The 15,995-nt window shown below is 41.1% G+C and overlaps 1 protein-coding gene across 3 annotated transcripts in view; it reads left to right on the top strand.

Annotated features, from left to right (window-relative positions):
- LOC110537756 (septin-8-A) overlaps positions 1-15,995 on the top strand; it is a 47,811-nt gene that overhangs the window by 10,029 nt on the left and 21,787 nt on the right. For all 3 annotated transcript variants that reach the window (XM_021624122.2, XM_021624123.2, XM_021624125.2), the window contains exons 5-9: positions 1,297-1,458; positions 8,071-8,167; positions 10,309-10,477; positions 10,686-10,818; positions 12,526-12,695. In XM_021624122.2, coding sequence (XP_021479797.1) covers positions 1,297-1,458; positions 8,071-8,167; positions 10,309-10,477; positions 10,686-10,818; positions 12,526-12,695 — 731 coding nt within the window. The remainder of the gene's footprint in view (positions 1-1,296; positions 1,459-8,070; positions 8,168-10,308; positions 10,478-10,685; positions 10,819-12,525; positions 12,696-15,995) is intronic.

Raw genomic sequence — 15,995 nt, 5'->3', positions numbered from 1 at the left:
AACTTCTTACTTCTATGAAGATCTTTTTTCGTTCATGGTTTCGTGTGAGTAACTGGGTATTGGGCAGCAGATCCATATTTTAGAACAGTACATTGATTTCAGCCTATTGGAAACATGAATGGTCGGTGCCTCGATTAGTAAACTTGTGGAATCCATCTCATCACTATTGCAGTTGAAGTGTGGGTGAGGGAGAGAGTGTCAGAACTAGCAACTATTTTTTTAGTTTTTTTAGTTACCCAAAAGGGGCGGGTGAAATGTGTGAAACACTGAGACAGACCTGACAATGCATACAGTACTCAAACCCCTATTAGCGACAACCCTACAGAGCTTGTATATCAGGCCGGTTGTACGGCCTATAAAGCGGTTCTAGGAGTGGTGGAGAGGCAATTACAGGCTTGTTTGTGTCTGGTAATGCAATGACGCATATCAAACCGATAGTGTGGTTATGAGCAAAGCATAGTAGCTTACTTTAGCCAATACTCTCCTCCAGCGTGGCTGTATCGCTCTCTGAGCTGTCAGAAATGAACCTTTTTCACAGGAGGCAAAGAGCAGACTATAAATCAGTTTATATTTTTATTTAAAGTTCTATGATGTAAAGCAGACAGGCAATGGTGTTTGACTTACACTTCCAGAAAGGCTATTAAGCCGGAACGGTGACAGTTAAAAAATGTCTAGGGACTCTAGAGATGGGTATCTGCTCTTTTACCTCAATAGACTTTTTGTAAAGGAAGGAAGAAACTATGTAAAACAACCATCACATCTGTTTTGTAGCAACATTATTGTGAATGGTCACATCGAATAAGGCCTCCTTTTGACCTTAACAAACTATATTCTATATAGCCTGGAGGTGATGAGAGACGTCTGTGACTAAATCTATGTCGTCTCAGTAATCCGAGGAGCCAAAGAGAAACTGTCACAATGTGTTTATTTTCCCATCTCTTTTAGAGCAGAGATGGGACACCATTCAGTTTGTTTTCTTAATTGCTGTTTGTTTTATTTCTCTGTGTGGGTTTGACTGAGCTCAACCCATCGTGGTTGCAAAGTGCCTCTTTTGCGACATTCAGTAATTTAAGTATGTGTTGATGACCCTGTGGCAAAAATACAGATGCTCTGACTCATTTATTTTCAGCATCTTATCTAATCATGCTTTGATTTACAATTGTACGCACACCCGCCATGAAACCCTTCTAAACCTTTTCAGAATATCTGAAGATATTCCATTCGAAGGAATAACCTCAAAGCAAACCAAGTGGAGTTGATCTTAAGGCCAGAAATAAACTTTTTTTTATCCTTCAGGTGAATATAATCCCCATCATCGCTAAAGCTGACACAATCTCCAAGAGTGAGCTCCATAAATTCAAGATCAAGATCATGAGTGAGCTGGTGAGCAATGGAGTGCAGATCTACCAGTTCCCCACAGACGATGATGCAGTCACCGAGATCAACTCCTCCATGAATGTGAGTTGTACACTCACTCAGTGTTAACCTCACTGTAAAGGAATGTATGGTTTTAATAGCTGAACATAGTTTCCTCCCTTTGAAACTGCCTCCGTTTGTACTATTTTCCAACTGTAGAGAACTGTGAAGAACTGCACGACTCGTTCTCTGTGCCAGCTATTTCCTATTATGTAAATCAGGGATGGGCAACTGGCGGCTCGCAGATAAAAAAAAATAATTGTGTGAATGTAATATACATTCGGAAGTTTACATACAGTTAGGTTGGAGTCATTAAAACTCGTTTCACAACCACTCCACAAATGTCATGTTAACAAAATATAGATTTGGCAAGTTGGTTAGGACATCTACTTCAGTTAGGACTGCTATCTACTTTGTGCATGACACAAGTAATTTTTCCAACAATTGTTTACAGACAGATTATTTCACTTATAATTCACTGTATCACAATTCCAGTGGGTCAGAAGTTTACATACACTAAGTTGACTGTGCCTTTAAACAGCTTGGAAAATTCTTGGAAAACAGCTTGAGAAAAAAATACATGGCTTTCGAAGTTTCTGATAGGCTAACTGACATCATTTGAGTCAATTGAAGGTGTACCTGTGGATGTATTTCAAGGCCTACCTTCAAACTCAGTGCCTCTTTGCTTGACATCATGGGAAAATCAAAAGAAATCAGCCAAGATCTCAGAAACCTCCACCTCCACGAGTCTGGTTCATCCTTCTGATCAATTTGATGTTTTAAATTGACAAAAAAGTGCTTTCCTTTCAAAAACAAGGACATTTCTAAATGACCCCAAAATATTGAACGGTAATATGCATGTACAGTGGGGCAAAAGTATTTAGTCAGTCACCAATTGTGCAAGTTCTCCCACTTAAAAAGATGAGAGAGGCCTGTAATTTTCATCATAGGTACACTTCAACTATGACAGACAAAATTAGAAAAGAAAATCCAGAAAATCACATTGTAGGATTTTTAATGAATTTATTTGCAAATTATGGTGGAAAATAAGTATTTGGTCACCTACAAACAAGTAAGATTTCTGGCTCTCACAGACCTGTAACTTCTTCTTTAAGAGGCTCCTCTGTCCTCCACTCATTACCTGTATTAATGGCACCTGTGTGAACTTGTTATCAGTATAAGACACCTCTTCACAACCTCAAACAGTCACACTCCAAACTCCACTATGGCCAAGACCAAAGAGCTGTCGAAGGACACCAGAAACTAGTCCTGCACCAGTCTGGGAAGACTGAATCTGCAATAGGTAAGCAGCTTGGTTTGAAGAAATCAACTGTGGGAGCAATTATAAGGAAATGGAAGACATACAAGACCACTGATAATCTCCCTCGATCTGGGGCTCCACGCAAGATCTCACCCCGTGGGGTCAAAATGATCACAAGAACGGTGAGCAAAAATCCCAGAACCACACGGGGGGACCTAGTGAATGACCTGCAGAGAGCTGGGACCAAAGTAACAAAGCCTACCATCAGTAACGCACTACGCCGCCAGGGACTCAAATCCTGCAGTGCCAGACGTGTCCCCCTGCTTAAGCCAGTACATGTCCAGGCCCATCTGAAGTTTGCTAGAGAGCATTTGGATGATCCAGAAGAATATTGGGAGAATGTCATATGGTCAGATGAAACCAAAATATAACTTTTTGGTAAAAACTCAACTCGTCGTGTTTGCAGGACAAAGAATGCTGAGTTGCATCCAAAGAACACCATACCCACTGTGAAGCATGGGGGTGGAAACATCATGCTTTGGGGCTGTTTTTCTGCAAAGGGACCAGGACGACTGATCCGTGTAAAGGAAAGAATGAATGGGGCCATGTATCATGAAATTTTGAGTGAAAACCTCCTTCCATCAGCAAGGGCATTGAAGATGAAACGTGGCTGGGTCTTTCAGCATGACAATGATCCCAAACACACTGCCCGGGCAACGAAGGAGTGGCTTCGTAAGAAGCATTTCAAGGTCCTGGAGTGGCCTAGCCAGTCTCCAGATCTCAACCCTATAGAAAATCTTGGGAGGGAGTTGAAAGTCCGTGTTGCCCAGCAACAGCCCCAAAACATCACTGTTCTAGAGATCTGCATGGAGGAATGGGCCAAAATACCAGCAACAGTGTGTGAAAACCTTGTGAAGACTTACAGAAAATGTTTGACCTCTGTCATTGCCAACAAAGGGTATGTAACAAAGTATTGAGAAACTTTTGTTATTGACCAAATACTGATTTTCCACCATAATTTGCAAATAAATTTATTAAAAATCCTACAATGTGATTTTCTGGAGAAAACATGAAAATTACAGGCCTCATCTTTTTAAGTGGGAGAACTTGCCCAATTGGTGGCTGACTAAATACTTTTTTGCCCCACTGTATGTGATATACAAAAAAACATCCTCTCACTGTCAACTGCATATATTTTCAGCAAACTTAACATGTGTAAATATTTGTATGAACATAACAAGATTCAACAACTGAGACATAGACTGAACAAGTTCCACAGACATGTGACTAACAGAAATGGAAAAATGTGTCCCTGAACAAAGGGGGGGTCAACATCAAAAACATTGAATCAAGGCAAAGGGTGGCTATTTTTGATTTAACACTTTCTTTGATACTGCATGATTTCATATGTGTTATTTCATAGGTTTGATTTCTTCACTATTATTCTACAATGTAGAAAATAGTACAAATTAAGAAAAATCATTGAATGAGTAGGTGTGTCAAATTTTAACTGGTACTGTATTTCACAGCGGTTTAGATGGTACAATGATTCTCGACATCGGGGATGGGAAGCGTTTGATGGGGTCCACATAAAAGCAGTACTCATCATGGCTCGTGGGCCCCACCATTGTTGGTAATTCGACCATGCTTACTTCAAGTTTAGATTGCAGGCCGCTAGACTAACTTACCGATCAAATAGAAAATGGGCTAATTGAGTGACTGCTGATGCGCAGCTCCATTTTGAAATTGCACCTTGTTCATTCTATTATTCTTTCTCACCAGTAAATTAAGACTCTGACTGAGTTTAAAAACATTTGGACTTTTGTTGTTGTTGTGAAATTGGGCTGAGGGCTTATAAAAGGGGGCTGCCAGTTACCCATCTCTGCTCTACGCTATACTTTTTTGTTTTGTCATAAACTGCAATTAGGCAAACTATTAACATTTTAGCATCCAGGAAATGACGGAGCCCTTTCTGCATAGTGCATCTTTTAAGCAAAGCTTTCAATCATGCCAGACTTCTCTTAATTTCTATTCGGTGTCTGAACTGTGCGTTAAGTCGTTTTTAATTCATAAGAGTCAATATCAGTAACGTAATACAAACATCCCCATCAAAATCTGTCGGTTTAAGCTAGAGACCAGGGAAGGGGAGACTCATGAACACTATGGTGTTCTCCGTTTTGCTCTACGACCCCCTCAAGTGTCACTCGTCTGAAAGTAACCCATACAAAGAAATGGAGGTAGTTTTGTGTCAACAAAAATAAGGGGTTAAATATGTGTCCAAAAACTCATATCCTGAGCTTGCTCCTAGATACAGTACAGACACTTTTAAACCTTATTTTTGTCCCTGTCTTTTTTGCAATTCATGAATGTGTTGTTCAATGTGTTTCTATGGGCTATAGTATTAAAGGCCAAATTCAATATCTCCCCGCCCCCAACAGCTTAGACTTTGAGGTTGACTGCATAAATAGATTGATTGCACAAATCAGTTCTGCGTGTGTGGGTATGGATGTGGGCCTGCAGACCTGCGAGCCACTGCAGCCCCCACCCCCATTAAAGTTGCCCATCCCTGATGTAAATGAATTGGCTGCCTGGCATTGGTAGAGCAGACAGAACAGGAGTTGTTGTTCTGTCCTGTCTATTGATGTGTCCCAAATGGCACCCTATTACTTATATACTATAGTGCGCTACTTTTGACCAGAGCCCTATGGGCCCTGATCAAATGTAGTCCACTAAATCGGGATTAGGGTGCCATTTGGGACGTACCCTATAGCACGGTGTTCAGGCTAGATTACCTCGTGCCTGGGCCCTTGCCAGTTTTGGCTTGCCACTTAATTCTTGAGGTTCCTTCTGGTGAACATGTTTTCCTCATGATGGCTCACTGGCCAGGGTCATTCTGGGAGCAATAAAGAACCATGGGCCAGTTGCTCCAACACTGGTCACTAGATCATCGCCAGGGGTTCTCTCGTTATGCCCTTACACACACGCGTGGAAATTTACCTATATGCACAGGGCCAAATGTAAATGTTTCTAATAGTTGAATTATAAAAAGCATGGTAGCAATTGAAATTGACCACTGGAGATTATGGGGAAATGATCACACCAAAGGTGAGGACACAACAGTTCACCTGACACAATAATTAATCCAAACATTACACTGTTGATTTGATGTGCACTTGACCTTTACTGTAGTTTTCACAGCATTGGTCAATAAGGAAATCTGAAAATATGTTCAGCAACATAAGTATATTCTTTGAAATGTGGGAGTAGGTGCAAGATAATAAAAAAAATATTACAAGGGTTTGAGCGAGAAGCCTCCAAGTGGCCTCACATCTCTCCAAACTGTGCCCACCATCAGACAATTACTGTTTTACGCAATCCAAAAATGGTCCATTATAAATCGCAATCTGGGTCAGGTGGGCATCATTTGAAAGCTTATTCTATTGCTGACATGGCTTGCTAAGTTCTAAAATACAATTTTACAGTGTTAGGCTTTCGAAGGCACATAGAATGTTACACATAGAATGGAGTCATGAGTGCATTTAAGTGTGTGTTCCATGGCAAACGCATCCCGTCATTGTAACTGTGGATCAAACATAGCGATCATAATCATCGATACTGCAAATTTACATGAGTTTTCAAATATGGAAATGTGAAGTTCACATTTGGGTATCATGGGTGTGTGGTTTGCTTGTATGACTTCAAAGCTGTATTTATTATAATTCTCAACTTTCAGAAACAGGTTGACCTCACTCGGATAACAACAAATGTGAAAAGGTATCTTAATTAGCAGAAGGGGAGGGGCATCTTTTTGTCGCGCACGGTACTCAAGTTTATAACTGCCGTCAGTCAAAACCATACAGTGAAGTGGAGAACCTGAACTCTGTAAAGCGTCTTACTGTACAGCCACTGTGTTCCAATTTAGGCGCTTATCAATGACGAACTCTGCCATTTTCAACTCGTATACGGAATGACACGTGCTGTGAGTGGAAAGGGCTTTCGCCATCATTACGTGCTCAAATCAACCACACGTCTGATCTCAATTACAACCATCACCCGCCACCGATTTTACCGCTCCATAACATGGGTGTCATAATCTTTAGTCCTGATTGCGACCAACATTTTTCAAGATAATACCCACCAGAGGACGAAATCATCATTGGAACAATTTGATCTTGCGATTTTATGTATTTGACAATCATTCTGTACAACTGAAATTAAGTATTTCATTTACTCATTTATCACAGCAAATCTACTATGGCAATGTAGCCTACTCTGTACATTTATGAATGGGAAAAATCATGGTGTTGGATAACATTTTTTTGTTGACTATTTATGTAATCCATTAATGATTTTACTTGTCTGACTCGAATATGGCCATTTCTTATCAAGAGAGGAAAAATAAATATTCCTGAACTGTAAACCACACATGTGACATTTGAAACAAAATTGTGGTTGTGTTGTATTTTGAATCAAATTGTATTGTATCCTAATATTGTGCAGACAGCAGAGATTATTTATTTATTTGTAGAACGTGATAAGTCAATAATGAACCTTATCATTTCGTATAGTGCTACATTAATTAGGCAGTGGGCCTATTGTTGCATATTGTACTTTATTGAAGAAACAATGTCTGTCGCACATGTTGCTGCAATCCATGTAACTTTAATGAATTAATATAAAGTTGATCTTCAAGAACGTTACTTTCGCAGTTATAATCATTGTAATTAACAGGCTACATTTCCAGTCATAATATGTCACATTCTTCTCTTCAAAAAAAATGATTTATATTTCGTTGTTCCTGATAGGAGGTTTTCTCCACTGGGGTGGGAGTAGTAAACGCAGACAATTGCCATTTCCATTGTCTAGTGTTAAGCCGGCTTGACAGTAACAGCGTCAGATCAGCTGGTCTTCTAGTTATATTTCCGCAGCTTTTTTCATTGCAACCAGGGTTATTTTAGCTTGGAGCTCTGTGTAATCTCCCGGTAGTAGAGTGTTGAGAAATCCAGCTGTAACCTGCAGGTAATCCGCAGTTTCCGCATCTCTATTGCAATCGGGCCCATATGTTTAATCAGACCAACAAGACATGCCTCTAAATACAGCTGGCTAGATGTTAAACACAGTAACTGAAGTAACGTATATGTCAACACTGTTTAGAGTTACTCTTGTGTGGTCTATGGCAACGTTGGTACAGCCAAAGTTTATCTATTGCCTGTCTGCTTTTTTTTCCTGTCTTCCTATGGACATCTGTCTAAGCAGTTAGACCTGTCCAGTAAAAATGTTGGCTATACTGTGAGGAAGGAAGTGTAACCTGTGTGAGAGTGATGGGTGTTGTGGAAGCTGCTTCTGGTCAAATCTGTAACCTGACTAACCTCTTGACCTCTGAACTCTTTCAGGCTCACCTCCCCTTCGCTGTGGTGGGGAGCATCGAGGAGGTCAAAGTTGGGAACAAAACGGTGCGGGCCAGGCAGTATCCCTGGGGAGTAGTGCAAGGTGAGTACCTTTCCTTCTGTACCGCTTTGCTTCTTTCCATTTCAGGAGAGAACCACTGTTCAGGAATCAGTCCCTAGTGTCTTTGGAAAATGGCAGAGACCGATGAATGCACTATTGGTAGTATTACTGCAGGGACACTGCCACATCTATTGGTAGTATTACTACAGGGACACTGCTACATTGTTTGCTTTGTTTGCAGATGTTTAGCTGTGGTCGACAGGGATGGCTAAACGCTGTAATTTGATCTTGTCACTGAGCACTGTTGTGAGAATTTTTTTAGTGTTGAGTTTATTTTTATTTACAGGGACATTGTACATTAATCAACGTTTCAGTAAAAGTGCCGGTTTTAGCCAGTCAGCTAATTTTCAACCGCAGGCAGGTTATTAAAAACAATTACAATATAGACAATACCAACATAGGACAAGCAAGACGAAGCATACAGACATAGCAACATAGAACAAAAAGCAGCAAGACAAAAATCATAAAAGCAACAAAGTGTCACCCTAATATTTGAACCCAGCTGGGAGTTTGATTCAGAACGCTCTCTCCATTATCCTGTGGCTGTTGTTTCCAATCCACAATCCTTCAAGGACTGTGGTTTAGGTTTATTTATAAAGCCTGCCTCATAGGTTAAGCGTGTAGCAGAGGATTTCCATCAATCAATAGGGTGATAAATTATAGGCTAGATAGAAAATTATTAAGTCAGAGGTTCCCAAAGTCATGTAAGAAACTGCCAGTTTTTGCTTTTTGAATTGGGACTATGACGGCCTATTACCAATCAGTCTGACCGTACTTTTGAAAGCATTTCAATCTGAAGAAAGTGTGGTTTGAAGTGATTAAAATACATCAGAAAGGTATTGGGAAGTTCAGAAGATCATCAGGAAATAATTTTGGATGATCTTCTGTCTTCCCCTTGTCAGGTTTGGTGCCTGGTCTTGTCCACTCTGTTCTAATGAGTCCTGCGTGGCTTGTGAGCATTGTCGAGGGAAACAGAAGATGCATATACGTGTTCCTGAGAGTCTTATCTTTCAGTGAATGGGTCATAAAAAAACAATTTTGAAATTGTTTGGGAAACTGGATTAAGTGAATCTTGTGTGTTCACTTGATTGAATCTCCCTCGCTTATAGCAGCAACTATCTCAATCAAAACAGTTTTTCTATGTCATATATGGGCTATGATAAATGAGAAACACGTCTTGTAGGGGGATATTTTGAGTGCTTTTTTAAGTTTCACTTCAGGATATCTCTCTTTTTATCTCTGAACCCCAGGCAACTATGACAGATGGCAGACCGCTGGTATTTCTTCGCTCCCAACTATTTCTGTGCAGAGTGTGTAATGTGTTTCTCCCCTGCCCTGGCAACTCTGGGTTTCCCGGGGTCAGCAAATTGCACCCCGGATCTCAGCGGGGAGAGTTTACCAGAGAGGTTGTTAGTTGCCAGATGTCAGCCATTTTCTTCCACATTTCTCATCTCCAAAGACTTCAAAGTGGAGGTCATTTGTCTGTGTATGTCATTTCTCTCAAAGTATTTTCACGTTCTCTGTATACTGAAGGCGTAGTGAGTGATCATGTTCCACACTAAACGCTGTGCTAATTGGCACTTTGTTTTTTTTACCACATCCTTACATCCAGCACAGCGCTCACAGCTGGGGTTGATACAGTATTTATTTCCACTATATCCTGCAGTATACCACTGTAGCCATGGAGTCCATGACCTTCCTCTGGGCAAATCCTCCCCCACTTATGTCAGTGTGAAAAGCAGGAAAGGCTTCCTGCTCCAGTCCTCACATGATTGGATGCCTGAGAACTCTTTGACTCTGAGTTAGTGGACCATAACCTCTGAACTTTGTCCTTTTTTTCTAATTAATGTACACTGCTCTTGCCAAATATCCCCACATTTTCCCCTCAATCGTACTGTGCTTTCCTCAGTTGATGTGATGCTACTCCTACTCTGAGAGGAGAGTTATCTTACAGCTCCTAGTTTATCATTAATCAATTGCAGGAGTCCCACAACGTGGACCCATTGAACTTGTATATCATTCATGTAGATTCATTGACCGTGGTTGATGGTGGTGCCTGTGACCTCAGATGTTAGTAACATAGTCTCGTTGACATTGCATTGTCTCTGTGCTGTCCCGTCCAGTGGAGAACGAGAGCCACTGTGACTTTGTGAAGCTGCGTGAGATGCTAATCAGGGTGAACATGGAGGACCTGAGGGAGCAGACTCATGCCCGCCACTACGAGCTCTACCGCCGCTGCAAACTGGAGGAGATGGGATTCAAAGATACAGACCCTGACTGTGAGCCATTCAGGTGAGGCAGCAAGGCTGATCACAGAACACACAAACACTGAAATGAATTGTTTAGTCATATGTTATAAGAAAGCAGACCAATGAATCTGAGTTCAGCATGTAAAGATGCTCTGTGAGTGATTTAAAAATGGTAATTCCTTTGTGAGTTAGTCCAAGCTGTAGTTAGTCTGATATGTAGTAAGCCACTTCTTTGTTTGTCCTGTCCACAGCCTCCAGGAGACCTACGAAGCCAAGAGGAAAGAGTTCATGGGAGACCTGCAGAAGAAGGAGGAGGAGATGAGACAGATGTTTGTCAACAAAGTGAAGGAGACTGAGGCAGAGCTGAAAGAGAAGGAGAGAGAGGTGAGGGTGTGGCTGCTGGCTGGGAAAGAGGAGGAAGGTGGGGGGGTGAAGGAAATGAGTTTGCGGTCTTATGTAGGATTCAGTTGTTACACATACAGTACCTGTCAAAAGTTTGGACATCTACTCATTCAAGTGTTTTTCTTAATTTATTGAAGACATCACAACTATGAAATAACACATGGAATTATGTAGTAACCAATAAAGTGTTATTTCATTTTAGATTCTTCAAAGTAGCCACTCTTTGCCTTGATGACAGCTTTGAACACTCTTCATTCTCTCAACCAGCTTTTGCTTTTCCAACAGTCTTGAAGGAGTTCCCACATATGCTGAGCACTTGTTGGCTGCTTTTCCTTCACTCTGCAGTCTAACTCATCCCAAACCATCTCAATTGGGTTGAGGTCAGATGATTGTGGAGGCCAGGTCATCTGATGCAGCACAATCACTCTCCTTTTTGGTCAAATAGCCCTTATAAAACCTAAAATGATAGTCCCACTAAGCTCAAACCAGATGGGATGGCATATCACTGCAGAATGCTGTGGTAGCCATGCTGGTGAAGTGTGCCTTGAATTCTAAATAAACCACAGTGTCACCAGCAAAGCACCCCCACACCATGACACCACCACCTCCATGCTTCACGGTGTGAACTACACATGCGGAGATCATCCGTTCACCTTCTCCAAGTCTCAAAGACACGGCGATTGGAACCTAAAATTTCAAATTTGGACTCATCAGACCAAAGGACAGATTTCCACCGGTCTAATGTCCATTGCTCGTGTTTCATGGCCCAAGCATGTCTCCTTTTATTGGTGTCTTTTAGTAGTGGTTTCTTTGCAGCAATTAGACAATGAAGGCCTGATTCACGCAGTCTCCTCTGAACAGTTGATGTTGAGATGTCTCTGTTACTTGAACTCTTTGAAGCATTTATTTGGGCTGCAATTTCTGAGGCCAGTAACTCTAATGAACTTATCCTCTGCAGCAGAGGTAACTCTGGGTCTTCTTTTCCTGTGGCGGTCCTCATGAGAGACAGTTTTATCATAGCGCTTGATGGTTTTTAGCAACCGCACTTGAAGAAACTTTAAAAGTTATTGAAATTTTCCACATTGACAGACCTTCATGTCTTAAAGTTATGGACTCATTTCTCTTTGCTTATTTGAGCTGTTCTTGCCATAATATGGACTTGGTCTTTACCAAATAGGGCTATCTTCTGTATATCCCCCCACCTTGTCACAACACAACTGATTGGCTCAAACGCATTAAGAAGGAAAGAAATTCCACAAATTAACTTTTAACGAGGCACACCTGTTAATTGAAATGCATTTCAGGTGACTACCTCATGAAGCTGGGTGAGAGAGTATGCAAATCTGTCAAGGCAAAGGGTGGCTACTTTGACGAATCTCAAATGTGAAATATATTTGGATTTATTTAACACTTTTTTTGGTTTATACATGATTCCATATGTGTTATTTCATAGTTGTGGTGTCTTCACTATTATTATACAATGTAGAAAATAGTAACAAATAAAAACACTTGAATGAGTAGGTGTGTCCAAACTTTTGACTGGTACTGAATGTTGACATTGACACCTACATACTGTCAAATGTAACAATGCATATTTATACCTGTGCTGACCTTTTTGATATATATTTGGTTTGTAGATAAAACTTGATTATCTCTTGGCCTGACATCTTATCTATCTGCCACAATCAGTTGCACAACAAATTTGAGCAGCTGAAGCATATGCACCAGGAGGAGAAGAGGAAGGTGGAGGAGAAGAGGCGGGAACTGGAAGAGGAAATGAACGCCTTCAACCGCAGGAAGGTGGCAGCTGAGACGTTGTCCTTAGCCCAGCCACTCAAGAAGGACAAGGACAAGAAAAAGTAAGCAAGTTCCTGTCCTCTTCCACTCACTCTCCCTTTATTCCTCCCTTACCTTCTCTTACTCTATGGTTTAGCTTCAAAGTTCCTTTGTCCTCCCTTTCTCCCCAAAGGATTGAATTGAGATCACAGATAGCAGTGGATTGACTTAGAGTATATACCCTGATCATGAGGGGCCTTCCCCTCCGTCCCCCCAAATTCCATACCAGGGTGATGTATTTATTGTACACTGAAATAGTTATATGAATATGAGCAGACAGACTTATGGAAAATACCTGACCTTAGCAGTTCCTAGTTGGAGAGAGACAGGTTCTCTGTGAGGCAGTCACAGACACTTTTTTTTTTTTTTGCTTCTGAGCTCTCCATCTAGTGGATAATATGTGCATTGGCAGTTATTAGTGAAACCGTTCATCCATTTTGTGGTTAGTCTGACATATTTCATAGTTCCTGAGGTAGGGCTTGGGTTTTCACTACATTAGGTATTGTACGTTATTTATGGGGGATACCTGGAGAAAATGGTAACTCTCTGAAGTTTAAATGGTAGTAAAATATATTTTTACTCAACCCTCCCTGAGCACTTGAAAAAACTGTTCCCTCAAAAGAAATGTGGCACTGCGCAAATTTCAGGTCTGCTGAGTGCAAACATGAATGTTGTCAAATTCAGTGCAACTTCCATCGCGCGTTTACTATGAACACTGAGGCCGTATCCGCTTTAATTATTTAATTGATTTTTTTTGCTATTGCCCGTCGGTCGGAGGCATGAACACTTTAAGCGGGCCAAGTCCAACATAACAGCCACAGACATCTCTACCAGGGGTTTCTAAAACGGCTGTCGTCAACAGTCTTGTATGACAAGACTTGAACTCGCCCTACTATCGGAGTACCACCACTACTGCATATGCAGACAAACTGATCCATCGCACAAACCTTATCACAAGATCTAGGATCCACATTTTTTTGTGTGTCCGTCTTGATGTCCATAAAACTCCACGGACCCCCTTGCGCATTGGAATTTAGAATGATACGTGACTACTGCTATCCATTCAGCACCACGGTTCAAAAGGCGCTCAAAATAATCCTCATCAAGATGTTGCCTACATCTGATAGACCTACTCGTCACTTATTATTTTATACAACGGGTGGGTTTAATCCAGAATGCTGATTGGTTAAACCGCATTCCAGCCAGTGTCTATTCCACAAGCTACCACCGGCTGAATCTATGATGTTAAAATGCCTATTTACTCTGTTCCATCGGACTGGCAATCCACTGTCTAGTCTGCCCAGCCAGGCAATTTATAAACTTTATCTCCATTATAAAAAGCATTTAGACATTATCTCTCATTTCTTTTAGACTGACATTTAGTTTAACAGTGGAGATTTGTATAAACCTTGCTGTTTGTCTCCGACGTTTGCAGCCTTGTTTCAATATTCAAATTCGATCTTCAGCTGTCGCATAGTAATGAACGTGTTGGGATGAGACAGACAGACAGGCGGGCAGCTTTTCTCAACCAGTCGAAATCATGAATCAGCATACATTTTCAAGGATATATACAAAGAAATGTCAATAGAAAACAGGTCAAACAAAACTAAGTGCAGCTAGTTTGCAGCTTGTATGATGTGACTGTGTTGTTAGCTCCTCTGAACAACGGTGTCCTGCGAGAGAGCACATTTTTTATGCCAGGTGAAATTGCACATCATTAGCTCATTGTTATGGATGTATCCAAATAGAGAGACGGGTTCTATGTGAGGCAGTCACAGAACTTTTTTTTTATTGCTTCTACAGTCTCCATCTAGTGGATAATATGATAATACCGGCCCTCGACACCAGTGTTAATATATCCTCCAAACACCGGCTTATCGGGATTATCATTTAAGTATTCAATCTGTGGGTACAAACTTTGATCTGAGAACTACACCACTGCTTCTCGGCTATAGAAAGTTGTAGCGCTCCCTCTGAATGTCAGTCAAACCATGAATGGGAACGCCTATCCATCGCAATGTGTAATGCAGTGTAGCCTAGTGTTATATATTATATATTATATATATATATCACACACACACCATCCCAGCAGTGCAAAAACTCAAAGTACAATGCCTTGCGAAAGTATTCGGCCCCCTTGAACTTTGTGACCTTTTGCCACATTTCAGGCTTCAAACATAAAGATATAAAACTGTATTTTTTTGTGAAGAATCAACAACAAGTGGGACACAATCATGAAGTGGAACGACATTTATTGGATATTTCAAACTTTTTTAACAAATCAAAAACTGAAAAATTGGGCGTGCAAAATTATTCAGCCCCTTTACTTTCAGTGCAGCAAACTTTCTCCAGAAGTTCAGTGAGGATCTCTGAATGATCCAATGTTGACCTAAATGACTAATGATGATAAATACAATCCACCTGTGTGTAATCAAGTCTCCGTATAAATGCACCTGCACTGTGATAGTCTCAGAGGTCCGTTAAAAGCGCAGAGAGCATCATGAAGAACAAGGAACACACCAGGCAGGTCCGAGATACTGTTGTGAAGAAGTTTAAAGCCGGATTTGGATACAAAAAGATTTCCCAAGCTTTAAACATCCCAAGGAGCACTGTGCAAGCGATAATATTGAAATGGAAGGAGTATCAGACCACTGCAAATCTACCAAGACCTGGCCGTCCCTCTAAACTTTCAGCTCATGCAAGGAGAAGACTGATCAGAGATGCAGCCAAGAGGCCCATGATCACTCTGGATGAACTGCAGAGATCTACAGCTGAGGTGGGAGACTCTGTCCATAGGACAACAATCAGTCGTATATTGCACAAATCTGGCCTTTATGGAAGAGTGGCAAGAAGAAAGCCATTTCTTAAAGATATCCATAAAAAGTGTTGTTTAAAGTTTGCCACAAGCCACCTGGGAGACACACCAAACATGTGGAAGAAGGTGCTCTGGTCAGATGAAACCAAAATTGAACTTTTTGGCAACAATGCAAAATGTTATGTTTGGTGTAAAAGCAACACAGCTGAACACACCATCCCCACTGTCAAACATGGTGGTGGCAGCATCATGGTTTGGGCCTGCTTTTCTTCAGCAGGGACAGGGAAGATGGTTAAAATTGATGGGAAGATGGATGGAGCCAAATACAGGACCATTCTGGAAGAAAACCTGATGGAGTCTGCAAAAGACCTGAGACTGGGACAGAGATTTGTCTTCCAACAAGACAATGATCCAAAACATAAAGCAAACTCTACAATGGAATGTTTCAAAAATAAACATATCCAGGTGTTAGAATGGCCAAGTCAAAGTCCAGACCTGAATCCAATCA

This window comes from Oncorhynchus mykiss, chromosome 12, assembly GCF_013265735.2.
Source record: "Oncorhynchus mykiss isolate Arlee chromosome 12, USDA_OmykA_1.1, whole genome shotgun sequence".
Classification (NCBI taxonomy): Eukaryota; Metazoa; Chordata; class Actinopteri; order Salmoniformes; family Salmonidae; genus Oncorhynchus; species Oncorhynchus mykiss.
The sequence above is the reverse complement of the archived record's forward strand: the minus strand, read 5'-3'. Positions and strand labels throughout refer to the sequence as shown.